Source organism: Gadus macrocephalus, chromosome 5 (assembly GCF_031168955.1).
Source record: "Gadus macrocephalus chromosome 5, ASM3116895v1".
Classification (NCBI taxonomy): Eukaryota; Metazoa; Chordata; class Actinopteri; order Gadiformes; family Gadidae; genus Gadus; species Gadus macrocephalus.
The window spans coordinates 14,793,427-14,807,274 of NC_082386.1; the positions used below are offsets into that span (position 1 = coordinate 14,793,427).

General features: G+C 47.5%; 1 protein-coding gene across 1 annotated transcript; it reads right to left on the bottom strand.

The window, feature by feature from the left end:
• Positions 1-5,674: 5,674 nt before the first annotated feature.
• si:ch211-266g18.9 (transforming growth factor-beta receptor-associated protein 1) lies at positions 5,675-13,793 on the bottom strand. The gene is made up of 11 exons (XM_060052673.1): positions 12,468-13,793; positions 11,639-11,833; positions 10,990-11,144; positions 10,065-10,147; positions 8,795-9,163; positions 8,310-8,367; positions 8,087-8,227; positions 7,728-7,874; positions 7,441-7,597; positions 6,654-7,099; positions 5,675-6,133 (listed from the first exon to the last, which is right to left on the bottom strand). The coding sequence occupies exons 1-11, from the start codon at positions 13,204-13,206 to the stop codon at positions 5,996-5,998; spliced, it is 2,628 nt and encodes an 875-aa protein (XP_059908656.1). The 5' UTR covers positions 13,207-13,793; the 3' UTR covers positions 5,675-5,995.
• Between the last annotated feature and the right edge of the window lie 55 nt (positions 13,794-13,848).

Consider the following 13,848-nt stretch of genomic DNA (forward strand, 5'->3'; position numbering starts at 1 on the left):
CACAATGTTGAAACTTTAGGATGTCTCTTGAAAATCTTTTTCGTCTGTCTTTTACTTAGTTAATTGCATTTTCAGTTCAAAAACCTTTTGTAATGATTATCGTGTTAAACAAAAATATAGATAAATTAACCTTTGGTGCTATTTCACCAGTTACTTTTGTCTATTTTCTTCTTCTTTTGTTGTTTTTGAAGCCAGAAATCAGCAAGGAAACGTATCTCCTTCTCTAGTGGTTTTGTGCATGTTGCTCCTTTTGGGACGCATATTGATTCCAGGACTCTCCTGAAATACACCTCAACTATGGGTCCGTGAAAGGGCGTTTGGCTGCAGGAGACGGGCTCGGTATGGGCCCAGCGCCATCTCGTAACCCGTCTATTCCTCCGGCTCAACATGATAGTTATGTTGCACGTGGAAAAAAAAGACTCCAGCTCGTGAAATGAATGCTTCATAGGACACTTAAGGAGAGATCCATCCAATCCTCGGAAATAGAATAGTAATTCTATGCTTTCATTCCATGAAAGCACCTCTAATTTGTCCACGACGTTCGGCTGAGGCTTTGATAGCTAGATACCACATTCTTGATAGCGCGTGGGACTGTTCCCGGTGCAACAAAATATACACAGATTGTGCACATTGCACGCTTACTTGAAGAGAAGAGCGAATCAGGGGCCATGAGAGGTTACCGCTAACGTTGTTGCCCCCCCCCCCCAGAGCCTCCTGAGTATAGCTTTGTGCAGGTTGGCTGGTGGCAGAGTTTAAGCAGGCCCTCTGCTACTTCAGCGGTGGATACATCTGAGGGGGGCTCCCGGGCTTTTTTTAAACTCCCTGGTTGCTCTATTGTGGCGCAGGGCGTGTTCTTGTGCGGCGCTAAATGTCCAATTATGCGTAACACTACAATCTCCACTTTCTCAGGGTAGGCTACGGCGGCGTGTGTTCCTCTGTAATCAGGGACGTCAGACACCGCAGTCTCCCATGATGTAGTGGTGAAGAGACCCCCCCCCCCCCCCCCCACCCTCGTTATAGTGCTCATTCTGAGCAGCCAGATGTGCGTTCTGTCTTATGTGACATTGTAGCACACGTCAGACAATATCCAGACCGAGAACAAGAATGGGTTTTGGATGGTCGAAGGAAGATGACAATCTTTTAGGTTGTTTAAAAGCTAAGCAGAGTCAGTTCACCTTATCAGATATTCCTTAAATGCGATTGGATGTTGATGCAATTCATCTGATGGTGGCCGGCTACCACTACTGCTAGCTACGGTTAATCGATAATATAAGTCACAACAGTGACCACAATCGTCGCAAATACTATACAGCTCATAACAGAGTAGAAAGTTACTGAATGTTGTTGAAAGTTCCACTTTTAATTTGAGCTCATCATTTGTATCATCATTGTATCTAGCTGTGCTATGTTAAAATATGAGGTTTTTTTCAATGCGTTCTATTACTAGCTTTCCCTCCCTCCCATCCCTGAAAATTATCCATGGAAAGTGCAAATTGGAGCATAGAGGAACGAATGAAATAAGAAACAATCATAAAAATGACCTCAAAGCTCTCCGCCTCTGCTCATTAGACGAAAGCGAGGTGAAGCCGCTTAACATAATCATAGCCGATTCCAACTGCGAAAAACATGTGCGACTGCCAAGAATTTTCACGGTGCTCTCCGTAAACGACCACGCACTCTCCTCCTTAAATAGTTGTTATTAATGTGTGTGTACACGGAACTTGATTAGACTAATGCTGTGTAAGTAGCTGGGGAATACATTTAGATCTGGTGGAGGGAAAACACTGGAGTATCTCTGTACGCCTGACAGGTACAAGTCATTGAGTTGAGTTCAACTAAGGAAAATATGCCTGGCCTTAAAACCCTTAGCGTGTGAGTACAATGCTAATAATATCATAAGCTACTTCATTCAACTCATGACCCAAAAGGAATGACAACTTGGTCCATTTAGCAGAACATGAACTGCATTTACTTTACATAGACATAATAGGGTCAAAAGATCAGCTGATTATTTTTCTAGGCCGGTGATAGGTGCTTGTTACCCATAAGCCATTGCTTTCAATTTCCCCATGTCGTGCGTGAACCCCCGGTCTATTTGGACATGGAAAGGGGTTTGGCGGGTGTCTGTGGTTGCCGCCTCTCCCCTATATGTCTCCATCTTGGCCACCCGGCACATTTCTCCCTTCCTGGCCCTCTGCCAAAACCAAAGGTAGAGAAACGCCATGAAAATGATACCTCTGCATTGGGGGGAGTTAAAAAATAGATATGTTTTGATCATCGTCTTCAACTTTTCTCCCCCACCAACTTACTTAAAACGACGGCATTAGTTTGAACCGTGGAAAAGAAAAAAGGGGGGTTGGGGTGGGGGGCGGGAATGAAAGAAGGTTCAAGCGTTTAGGTTTTTCTGCTACCTTACCATTATTGCTACCAAAAGGGATGCAAATTAAGATTCTCCCAGAGACCGCGGAGGGACTGAAAAATGCGTCATAAGCGGCAGGAATCAGTAATTTGTGGCCGGGTCTATAAAGGTCCAGAATGCGAAACAGGAGCATTGTGTATTCATTATATTTATGGAACTACCTGTTACTAGGCACGGTTCACGTTGGTTTTTCCTGGCAAACTAACAATCTCAAAAAGACATGAAAGTCCCCAACATGACTATGTTTGTTGGACTTGACTCAATTGTCTTAATTTGGTAACTCGTCTGTAAGACGTTCAATCTCTTACAGCCGTGTACGTCCTTGAAGAACAGACATATGGAAACCAAGGCATCGCTAAGTAATGCATCGCTAAGCCACAACAGCGTCTAGAAACATAACTTGTGTTTCTTTGCAGTCCTCCAAAAGTAGGAGACACAAGTAAACACAAGCTCCAACTCAGACTCAAATGTCTTTTTAGAAAAGCACAAGAAGAAAATGTTCTTGTTTTGCCGTCTTCCAACTGGGTCTCCGGTGGTGGTGGTGGTGGTGGTGGTGTGTGTGTGTGTATTTATCTCGGGAGACCAATGTCTGGACAGTCAGCATGCTTTGCTTCATAACTATAGCATATTTCACATCTAACCAAGCCATTCCTTCCATGTGAAGAATGGACCATCTGGGCAAATAGCCTCTTAAGAGAGCCGGGAGTCAGAACTGCTTGGATGTGGGTTCCGTGCACACAGGCAGGCAGATGCGAAAATCACAGACGACTTCAGATTGCGAACAAACCTGAAAGAAAGCAAGAAATCTGTTTTTAATGCCCCCAACCCCAACCTTGCATTTCTCGCTGTCCTACACATCACATTACTTATTTACACACAAAGTTATAACGTCATACAGATGATACATATAGAATTTCTAAAGGTCTTGAATTGGATACAGCTAGAACATCTGTGAATTTCTTTCCCCCCCCCCCCCCATGTTTACCTTTCGGCTGCATTTGGGGAGTTGGTCAACATGAAAGATGAGGAAAACATATTTGAGGCCAACTGCCCACGAGGTTGTTGAACAACAACACCCGCGTTCCCGGAGGATGTCCAAAGGCGAGGGTGTAGGCCCCGCCCCCACCCCCCACAACGGTCAACGGATCATTAGACACGGCCCTGCCCTCGGCCAATCACGGCGGGGCTGGCCCTCTCACCCGGTTGATAAAAGCCCCGGAGCAGGCGGGCTCGGTTCACTGCTCAGGAAGAGGAGGCTTCAGGACGTCCTCGCAGAGAACACCTGCGATTAATGCCATGTCCTTGCAATGCTTTTTTCGCTTTTTTCTTATCGCGGACAATTTACTTTGACATACCCTTGACTCTTTGCATTTTAGTGTTGATTTGCGATTGTTTAACATAAACAGAGTGAGCAGACTTTTCTTTGTAAAAATGTTCCACCAATGATGAGGGGCCCCAATTGCATTGGCCTTAGGGAATAAAGAATGAGAGAAGAGAAAGATAGTGGAAAGGAAGAGTTTGAGTAATTCAGGGGCAGGAAGGTGAACTGGAGTACCACATCTTTGTTGAGGACTATAATAGACTATGTTTTAGACTCATACACTGTAGTAACGTTAGTAATCACAGTAAATATAATCCACTACATATCTATACTACAGCAAAAGTAGATCAAATCCACTGCATATCTCCAGCCACAGTAAATCCACTTCATATCTATTCTAGTAGATTTAATGTACTTCATCTATACAGCACCTCATTTCAATGCAATTCACAGTAGATTTAATCCACTGTATATCTAACTTGTCACAGTAGATATAGTCCACTACCACTTTATATCTGGTCTAGTCATAGTAGAAGTAATCCACATTATATCCAGACTAGTCATAGTAGAACTAATCCACATTATATCCAGACTTGTCATAGTAGATGTAATCCACTTTATATCCAGACTAGTAACAGTAGAAGTAATCCACTTCATATCCAGACTACGAGCAACCAAAACTCCCTAAGGCTTTCCCTTTAGTCTTGTCCCAACATCCATCATCAGCCAACATCATTTGTTGTTCTTATATGGTCAGCCTTAATCGCTAAATTGCAACCGAAAATAAACTAATGTGTTCTAACACTGTGTTCTTCCATATACCATAATGATATGTGTTTAACGTTTATTTACAACTACATTTCCATACTGTTTTTTTTCACTTCTTTTTTAAATCGACAAGCGTGTGTTACCATTTGAGCGAGGTCCACAAAAGTCATGGGAAGATTTGGTCAGTTAAAAGTAAATCAAAACCTCAGATTACTGCTGACTTCATGCGCAAACATGTAATTTAATACTTTGTGAAAATTAGTTCATGACGGAAATAAATACAACCCAAATGAAGCCCTAATGTTAGATTTTAACAATTTATTTATTTTCAAACCTGCAATTATGATTTATTTTTCTTTGCATGAATGTATAATAACACATTTGGTTACTGAAAAACAACATATAAACAATATAGGATACACATGTATATATATATATATATATATACATATGGTATATGCATATGTTGGATATACATATGTTGGACACACACACACACACACACACACACACACACACACACACACACACACACACACACACACACACACACACACACACACACACACACACAAACACACACGTGGTCAATAGTTCTCCTCGGTCATCAGGTTGACCACGGGTGGTTTCCCTATAAAAAGCATCTGATCATTGATTCTGTGACTCAGGAGACACTTTATAGCTATGGCTCTCTGTAGTTCTTCAAGGGAATGGCTCAGACATGCCGGCCCTAAAAAAGTGCATTGCTTGCTCTTTGGGTTGTCTGCTGGATGTGGAAACCCTTTACTTCTGCAGCTAATTGAGGAAGACATCTGGTGGACGGTCCGTGAATCAAAGCCTTCTTTGTTGTGTATCTGGATGTTGCGCTTCTGATCAAGGTTTATTACTGTGTACTTATCTTACCGAATAGAAAGATTAGAAAGGGCAAGGGATGACACACAAACACGCACGCACGCACGCACGCACGCACGCACGCACGCACGCACGCACGCACGCACGCACGCACGCACGCACGCACGCACGCACGCACGCACGCACGCACGCACGCACGCACGCACGCACGCACGCACGCACGCACGCACGCACGCACGCACGCACGCACGCACGCACGCACGCACGCACGCACGCACGCACGCACGCACGCACGCACGCACGCACGCACGCACGCACGCACGCACGCACGCACGCACGCACGCACGCACGCACGCACGCACGCACGCACGCACGCACGCACGCACGCACGCACGCACGCACGCACGCACGCACGCACGCACGCACGCACGCACGCACGCACGCACGCACGCACACACACACACACACACACACACACACACACAATACGTATATCGTCATTCACCCACTCTCACATACACACATCTACAGAAACACATGCAGACCTCATCTGTACATGATCATTAACACAACACACGCACACGCAAACACACACACACACACAACCACACAACCACACACACCCCCTCTGTGTCTTAGTGGCTCTGGGTGTTACAGCTCGTGTGCAGGAGTTGTCCCCCGACGGTACGGATGAAGGCCTCGGTCAGTTCCTTCTGACAGGCCTGACACTTCTGGCCCTTGTGCACCCTCACCATGGTTTTAGAGGCCTGTGTCTGGGTGGGAGACAGTGAGAGTGAATGCATGAATACTATTCGATTACAGCTATACATTAAAGCTGCACTATGTACTTTCACCTTCACTGCAGCCATTACTTTTATGGGTGGATGGGTTTTATACTAACATAAAAAATTGACTATTTTACTATTAAGTCATTTGCAGATGCTTTTATCCATGGCTTGTAGCAAGAAGTGGTTGGCAACCACTTCTTGTTATAAGCCATGGATAATAGGAGGGTGTTAGGCATCTTGCTTGATAGGAGACTTACAGGTTAGGCTGCGGACATTGGGGATCAAACCCAGTTCTTTTAAGCTTGGAGTCGGGAACCCTAAACACTGCATTATCCTACCCGATTACACTTGGATTTTGGTTAATTTAACATTCATAGGCATAATATAGTGAGCAAAAGTGCAGTGGCATAATGCAGCTTTAATTAGCATCAGAAAAAGCATGTATTACTAAGCAGGCAGCAGTAGTAGTAAGGCTTTGACAACAAGAGAAGGGCCTCATCCTCACCCACAGGACCTTGTGTCTCAGGTACTCAGCCTGGGCCAGGGCTCTCTGCAGCCCGCCCATCCTCCTCCGGTGCAGGGTCTCCCGGAGCGACCCCACCAGGTAGCGGCACACCAGCCCCACGGACCAGGCCCCGGGCAGCAGCTCGAGCACCCTGCCCGGGGGGAAGTGCAGAGCGTTGTCCCCCAGGAGCTCCAAGGCCTCGCCGGCGAGGGCGTCCGAGCACAGGTACATGGAGAGCAGGGTGAGGAGCAGGGTCCGCCTGAGGCCCGCTGCATCTCCCGGCCCACTCGCATGGCTCCGCTCCTGGGCGGCCCTGTGGCAGTAGGCCTGAGCGGCGTGGGGCTCACGGCCCTCGTGAACGAGCACTCGGAGGGCCTGGGTGTGGTCGCCCGACCTGCCCAGCACGATGGCCCTCTCCACGTGCAGCCCGGTGGCCATGATGCGTTCTGTCGTGAGGAAAAGATAGGCGTGACCACCGTTCATTTACAATTCATTCATTTTATTGAAGATCATCCAGGTAATTTAGGGAGCAGGTCGGGGTTAGAGCAGGTAGGGCGTCCTTGGGCATCTTGCTCAAGGACGCCTATAAGTAGAGTGCGGACATTGGTGGGATAGAGTCCATTAGGTCTGCTTTAGGCCTACCGTAGAACACTGTATGCCCTCAACACTATCTCTCCCTCACCGTGAGCATAAAACCATTGGACGAATCATCTTGACTTATCTCTACTTTCACTGCTCTAGAATATTGCCAGGATATTGAGTATGATGGCGCAGCGTGTCCACATACGATGTACGGCCGGGACATCGTAGGACATGGAGCTCCAGAGAAGCTCCTGTAGTTTCGCCCGCGTCTCCCCTGCCTCCGGTGGTTCACCCTGCCCTGAGAAGGCCTGCAGGGTCTGGTTGACGTACGCCAGCGCCAGATCAGTGTGATAGCCCTCCGTCTGAGGACAGACATTACCATGTTTACTTACCAAAAGTGTTGTTGCTGTCGTGTTGTGTTTTATTGGATTTTATATCATTTCATTTCATGTGGGGTTTTGGTCTTCAGTGTGATGCGTGGCTGACTCCTACCTCTGATTTCTCCTTGTTCATCAAGAACTCAAGATAAAACAGAGAGGCCTGTGGGTAGTTTTGCAAAAACTTGAGGATTTCTTCTGCCCCAAATGTGTTTTGATCGTTATTCTCCTGTTGATGTTTGGTGAAGATTCGAACTCCCACCTTTTCAAAAAAATATTGAATAGTTTAAGTACATTGATGGCAGATGTCAAGAGGCACAACTTGAATCGTATGTGATTTTTTTTTTTGTTGAGGGCTTATGTTGCATTGTATCAACTGAGAAGGTTTATTTGTTAACTTGGAACGCTGGGATTTTTTTCTTTTTGAACAACTGCGCCCTCTGTTGGCGGTGTGAGAACTATGCAGCAAAGCACCTCTTGATTCTTTTGAAGAGCCCACTCTGCAAAAATCCACACCACATCGATATCCTGCGTGGTGAGAGTGGACACTATGTGCTCATACACGTCTGGGCAGGAGGGGTCCTCAAAGTGGCCATCTGCGATTTTCACCCACGTCTGATAAAACAATCGCACGACTTTCAATGAGAGAATACGTTTAAACTTCTTTGGTATATTTAGAGAAAAAAACAATTCCTACCTTGATTGCTTTAACGTGATTGCCATGGCTTTGGTAGAGCATACCTAGTACAAAATATCTAACAAAAAAGACATTGCATTATACTTGTTAGAGTAAATAATTGTTTTATATCAATTGAGCAAATAACAGCAAAATATATATGCACAAACATTACAGAATTACAGCTGATCAAAAAAAGACAGATCCAATTTCCTAGGCCTGCAGTTGCATCCTCAAATCTGTCGAGATGTCTTGTAGTAGTAGTCCATGACACACACACACACACACACACACACACACACACACACACACACACACACACACACACACACACACACACACACACACACACACACACACACACACACACACACACACACACAAATCCACACACACACACACACACACACACACACACACACACACACACACACACACACACACACACACACACACACACACACACACACACACACAATACAGAATAAATACTCTGTTATCCAAACCTGTTGTGGTGCTCCAGAACGGAGACGCAGCGATCCAGCCTGCAGGCGTTGGGCGAGGCCACGAGCTGCCTCAGGGACCCCCCCTCCCCGGCAGCGCCCTGCTCCGCGTAGACTCTCAGCAGCGCGCAATCAACTGCCTCCCTGGGGCCTCCCCGTCCTGTCGCCCTGACAACGGCCAGGTAGTCGGCCAGGAAGTCCAGGTAGAGCCGGTAAGCGGCGGCGTCTTCTCGCTGCAGGCGCGCCAGATCTGCTACCTCCTCCTGACCCACCGTTGTTTCCCCGCGCCGGGAGACCAAACCTTGGTCCCCCAGGCAGGGCCTCATGTCAGGGTACAGGCTGATTATCTCTCTGGGGTCCAGGTCACCGGCTCTTTACAACAGAAATCAAAGCATGTGTTTGTGGTGGGAGTCAAGAGGTCACAAGCTGAGCCACCACTTAAGAGGGCAGAATGAATGTTAACGTTATTAAACAGTTAAATCTTACTGTCTGACTAAATCAACACAAATCCTACTTTTATACAGAGTTTAGAGTCATACGCTTATGTGTAATTAATGTTTTCATGTTGAATGTGTCTTCGTAATACTTGAGAATATTTCCGATTATGTCATTTTGGTTATTTACAAGAAAGGGCGTGACAATTTTTTTTACATTTTAAATTTCAAAAATAAAAAGCATTATCGTGATAACAACATGGTCTCACAGGAATCCGTGAAATGACTACGGACGAATAACTCGAAATCCGTGGACACATCACGGAAACACGCCGATTTCCGTGATGTGGCCACGGAATTCGCTCAAATGCAAGTTAATGACGCTGATGTTCCGTGGTTCACACACGGATCCCCGTTTCTACGAGCGAGTCGACCACGGGGGCTTAACTCAAAACCCGGGGTGGTCTCACTGAAACACTTAAATTGTCCTTGTTGTGTCCACGGAAGTTGCTCCAATGCAAATAAATGACAATGATATTCCGTGGCGCACACACACAGATTCCCGTTTCAATCTGTGTGTGTGCTCCCGTTTCAATCTGTGTGTGTGCCACATTTGACCACAGCGGGGGCTTAACTCAAAATCCGCGGTGGTCTGACGGAATCACTTCAATTGTCCGTGATGTGGCCACGGAATTTGCTCCAATGCAAGTAAATGACACTGTTATTCCGTGGCTCACACACGGATATCGGCGTGTTTCCGTGATGTGGCCACGGATTTCGAGTTAAGCGTCCGACCGTAGTCATTTCACGGATTCCTACGTTGTGTGTTTCTCCCTCACATGAACAGCTCCTTGGCTGCATCGAAGGCCCGCTGGTTGAACTGATGCATGCCCGCCAGATAGGAGATGTCCTTATGCAGCTCCTGCAGAGGTGAGGGGCAACGCACACATTCACCACGCAGATCACATTAAGCAAAGCCCATTCCTCCTCCTTTTCATTTCATTGCATGTTTATTTCCCCTTGATTCAACGACGAAGGCGTAAGAGGAGCCTGATGCAGCCTGTCATCAAACTATGAATAACCAATCGCGTCAGGCAAGGCTCTCCCACCCCTCCCCCTCCACCCCCTCACCCCGCACCCAGAGCATAAATAATGCGCGAGTTTGGGTATTAAAGTCGAGCGGCTTTCTGCCTCAAACATCTGACCTGTAACCTGAGATATCAGGGAGATTACACCGAATCTTAGCCACCATCTGGTGCACTCTCAGCCCCCTCTCTGATCCGGCCAAGACACACCTACTGCACCGAACCCGCCAGAGCGTAAAGTCCTCTAGTGGGGCGGATTAATCTGTCGTGCAGTAATGGAATATTAAATTCTTACATTGTAGTACCACTCCTGCTGCTTTTTTAACGGCGTACCTAGTAGGCACGCCAGAGCTCCGTGGACTTATGTTTGCATGGTTATAATACGCTGGTGAATTTAGAACCGCGTTGGGAAATATGTTTGAGTCTTTCTGAGAAGTGTAAATGAAACGACATAGTGTGTTATCCCTCCATCCACCCGACTGAGATAGTGCAACATCTTTTTCATTATGTAGAGTCTCAGATTTACATTTTTCATCATTCCTTCCTCTGCCGGCCATCTGTTGGCTCCGGATTCCGTTCTGCCCACACAGTGAATACCATTTCACTGTCCAGTCGTTTTGGTCTGACTGTCGCTTGAAACTCAGTCAAAAAATGACATGCATGTTGGACTTTGTCTCACCTCATAGGAGTGTTGTGGGAGATGGCTTTGAACCCCGTCCAGCAGGAACAAGGCCTCGTCCAGTCTCTGGCAGATCACCAGAGCCTGGACCTGCTCCCGTAACGGCACCAGAGACAGAGCCCAGATCTGCCTGTCTGTGAAAACCAGCACGCCCTCTGAGCCCCACATGGAGAGGGAGAGAGAGGAATAAATCATCTCAGGGGAGAGGAAGAGAGAAAGAGGAGGTTTTTTATTTCTACCTGCACAACTTTATACATCACACAATTGTATCTTCCATTTGCTTGTTTAACTATTTTGTATTCCTTATCACTTATTATCACAAGTATCACTGTGCGTTTTAGATGTTGTTCAATTAACCTGGTCTGCGTCTACAAAATACAAAATGTTCTACTGCACATTTGATCATAAAACACTTAAACCAAGGCTCTCTTTTAGCTTTGACAAACAACTGTCGACCCTGGTTATTAAGACACTAAACACTACACCAACACAGACCCATCAACGGCATAATGCATTTGATTCTGTACTGTGTTCGTGTTTCCCAGGTCCACCAGGGAGGCGGGACGGTGACATGTGCCCCCCACTCAGGGGATTAGTAGTGTTAGCAGCTTTGGATCCATGCGCGGAGCGCGCGCGCGCGCGCGTGTACCTGGCCCCGGCACCAGGCCCCGGGCCCCGTCCAGAGCCACCGTCTGTTTGAGCGTGTGATCCAGCAGGCTGTAGACAGACAGTCCTCGGGGCTGCAGGGCCAGGACGTAGGGGAAGCAGACGGCAGCTGCCAGCACCTCCCGGGGCCACGGCAGGGGAGGGCGCTGGCAGGTCCCCGTGCTCATCACAAACATGCCTGGGGGCGTGGAAGGGAGAAAGGAAACTAAATGGAGAATGATGCTTTCGTACTAAACTGATCCACAGGGGGGTTGGAAGGATGCTTCTGTATGCTAGAGCCAGGCTCCATGAACTGCCATCCCCCTGGCCGAACACATTTCACGGATCGCCGCTTTGAATGTGAAGCAGAAGTGAGAAGTGAGAGTTTGTATGTGATTGTGGAGAAGTGAGAGTGTGGTCATTTTTTACTGTGTTACCTAAAAAAATCTGACATTTTGTTTACGCGCCTCTTGACCCTATTGAAAATCGACGTTGTTCCTTACAGCCTCACGACTGTTATTAAACCTACATAGTGCTTCGTAAAGTTAAAAAGTTAAGCAATCTGCCTCTTCTGACATCACAACAGGGCGTGTCCACCTAGATGTGTGCTAGATAGACAAGTCTACCAGAACTGCCCACGTTGCTCATCTATCCGTCACACATCTAGGTGGACGCGCCAACTTGTGATGTCAGAAGAGGCAGATTTTCCAAACGGCTTGTAACGGCTAATCACACTCACACCTGGTGGTATAATATGGCACCTTTAAGTGGCATACGGAATGGGAATCAATGGTTGGAAATCTTTTTTGAGTTTCTGAAAAAACGAATTGTACCTAAGGATCCAGGGGCGTCGAGCAGGAACTCGCCTCCCCCCGTGGGGACCACCATGGCCCCCTGGCGCCTGCCACGGTCGTGGGGGAACAGCTCCAACATGCTCCCAGCGTGGTAGTCGACGAGGTGGTACCGGTCGACGGTGGCGATGCAGACACAGGATCCGTCCACCGCCAGGGACACGGGGTCCTGGGGCAGCGGCACCTCCCGCAGGACCTCCCAGCGGTCCACCCACACCGCGTGGATCCGCACCAACTTCCTCCTGCTGGAGGCGGTGATCAGCCCCACGCTGTCTCCCTCGCGGCGGCAGGGGGTCCGTGGGGTCGAGGAGGAGGGGGAGGAGGGGCGGCGGCCGCACACCTCCATGCAGGAGCTGTGCTGGATGGCCTTCAGGCCGGGGACGGGCTCCAACGAGAACATGTCGAGAGCCGCGACGCACTGCTCCCACAGAACCAGGAGATGGTTGAGGAGCGGCACGCTCCGCAGCTGTTTGATGGGGCTGCTGGGGCCGAGCTTCCTCGTCCTGCATTCCCGGGCCTGGGCCTGGGCCTGGGCCTGGGCCTTGGCCTGGGCCTGGGCCTGGGTCTGGTCGAGGGTGAGATGCTGGACCGTTGAGTCTCTGGTCCCCACGTAAATGTTGCGGTCGGAGCACTCGAGGCACTGGATGCAGTATTTATCCTTGTCTTTTGGGCCGGCTTGTTTAGTATAGATATGGGTTTGCGTGAAAGCTATTGCAGCCATTGTGAATAAGTATGGTTGCTGATTAAATCCTCTGATGCTGAAAAAAGGTCCTACATTTTTGATAACCTTTATTCTACGCAATAAAAAATAAATGCAGCTTAATAGCCTTGTAAACTGGTGGCCCAGGCAGTGATCAATCACAAAAACTAAGTATCTACTACCTCTACAAAGGAAACGTGGATAAATACAGCTGTACCTTGGTATTGTTGTCCAAGTGTTCTTCCTCAGTGTCAGTAAGTGTCAGTTTATTAACTGTTCAGTTAGTCGGACCTGCCCATGTGACCGACCCGGGGAGGAAGTGTGTGGATCAGCGTTTTGAGCCTCTAAGCCCAGCCTCCAAGGACAGTTGCACAACTCATCCAAGAGTGTGGCACATTTCTTTACAAGGATATAAAAAAACTCTGGCTGAAGGGTTCACACGAATTCCCGATTTGACAATTCACAATTCATTTGGGCTAGCGTTAGCCTCGATGCTATCTGCAGATGGATTGTTTACAAGGTAAAAGTCCAGAGTCCAAATCTAAATGTGTTTTGAAGATGTTGAACAGCTATTTTTATGTTTTTTAATAAAACACCACCAGACAACACGCAGCAGACGTCTGCTTTTTTAAATCACTTTTTAATTGATTTTCTAAAGGGTAA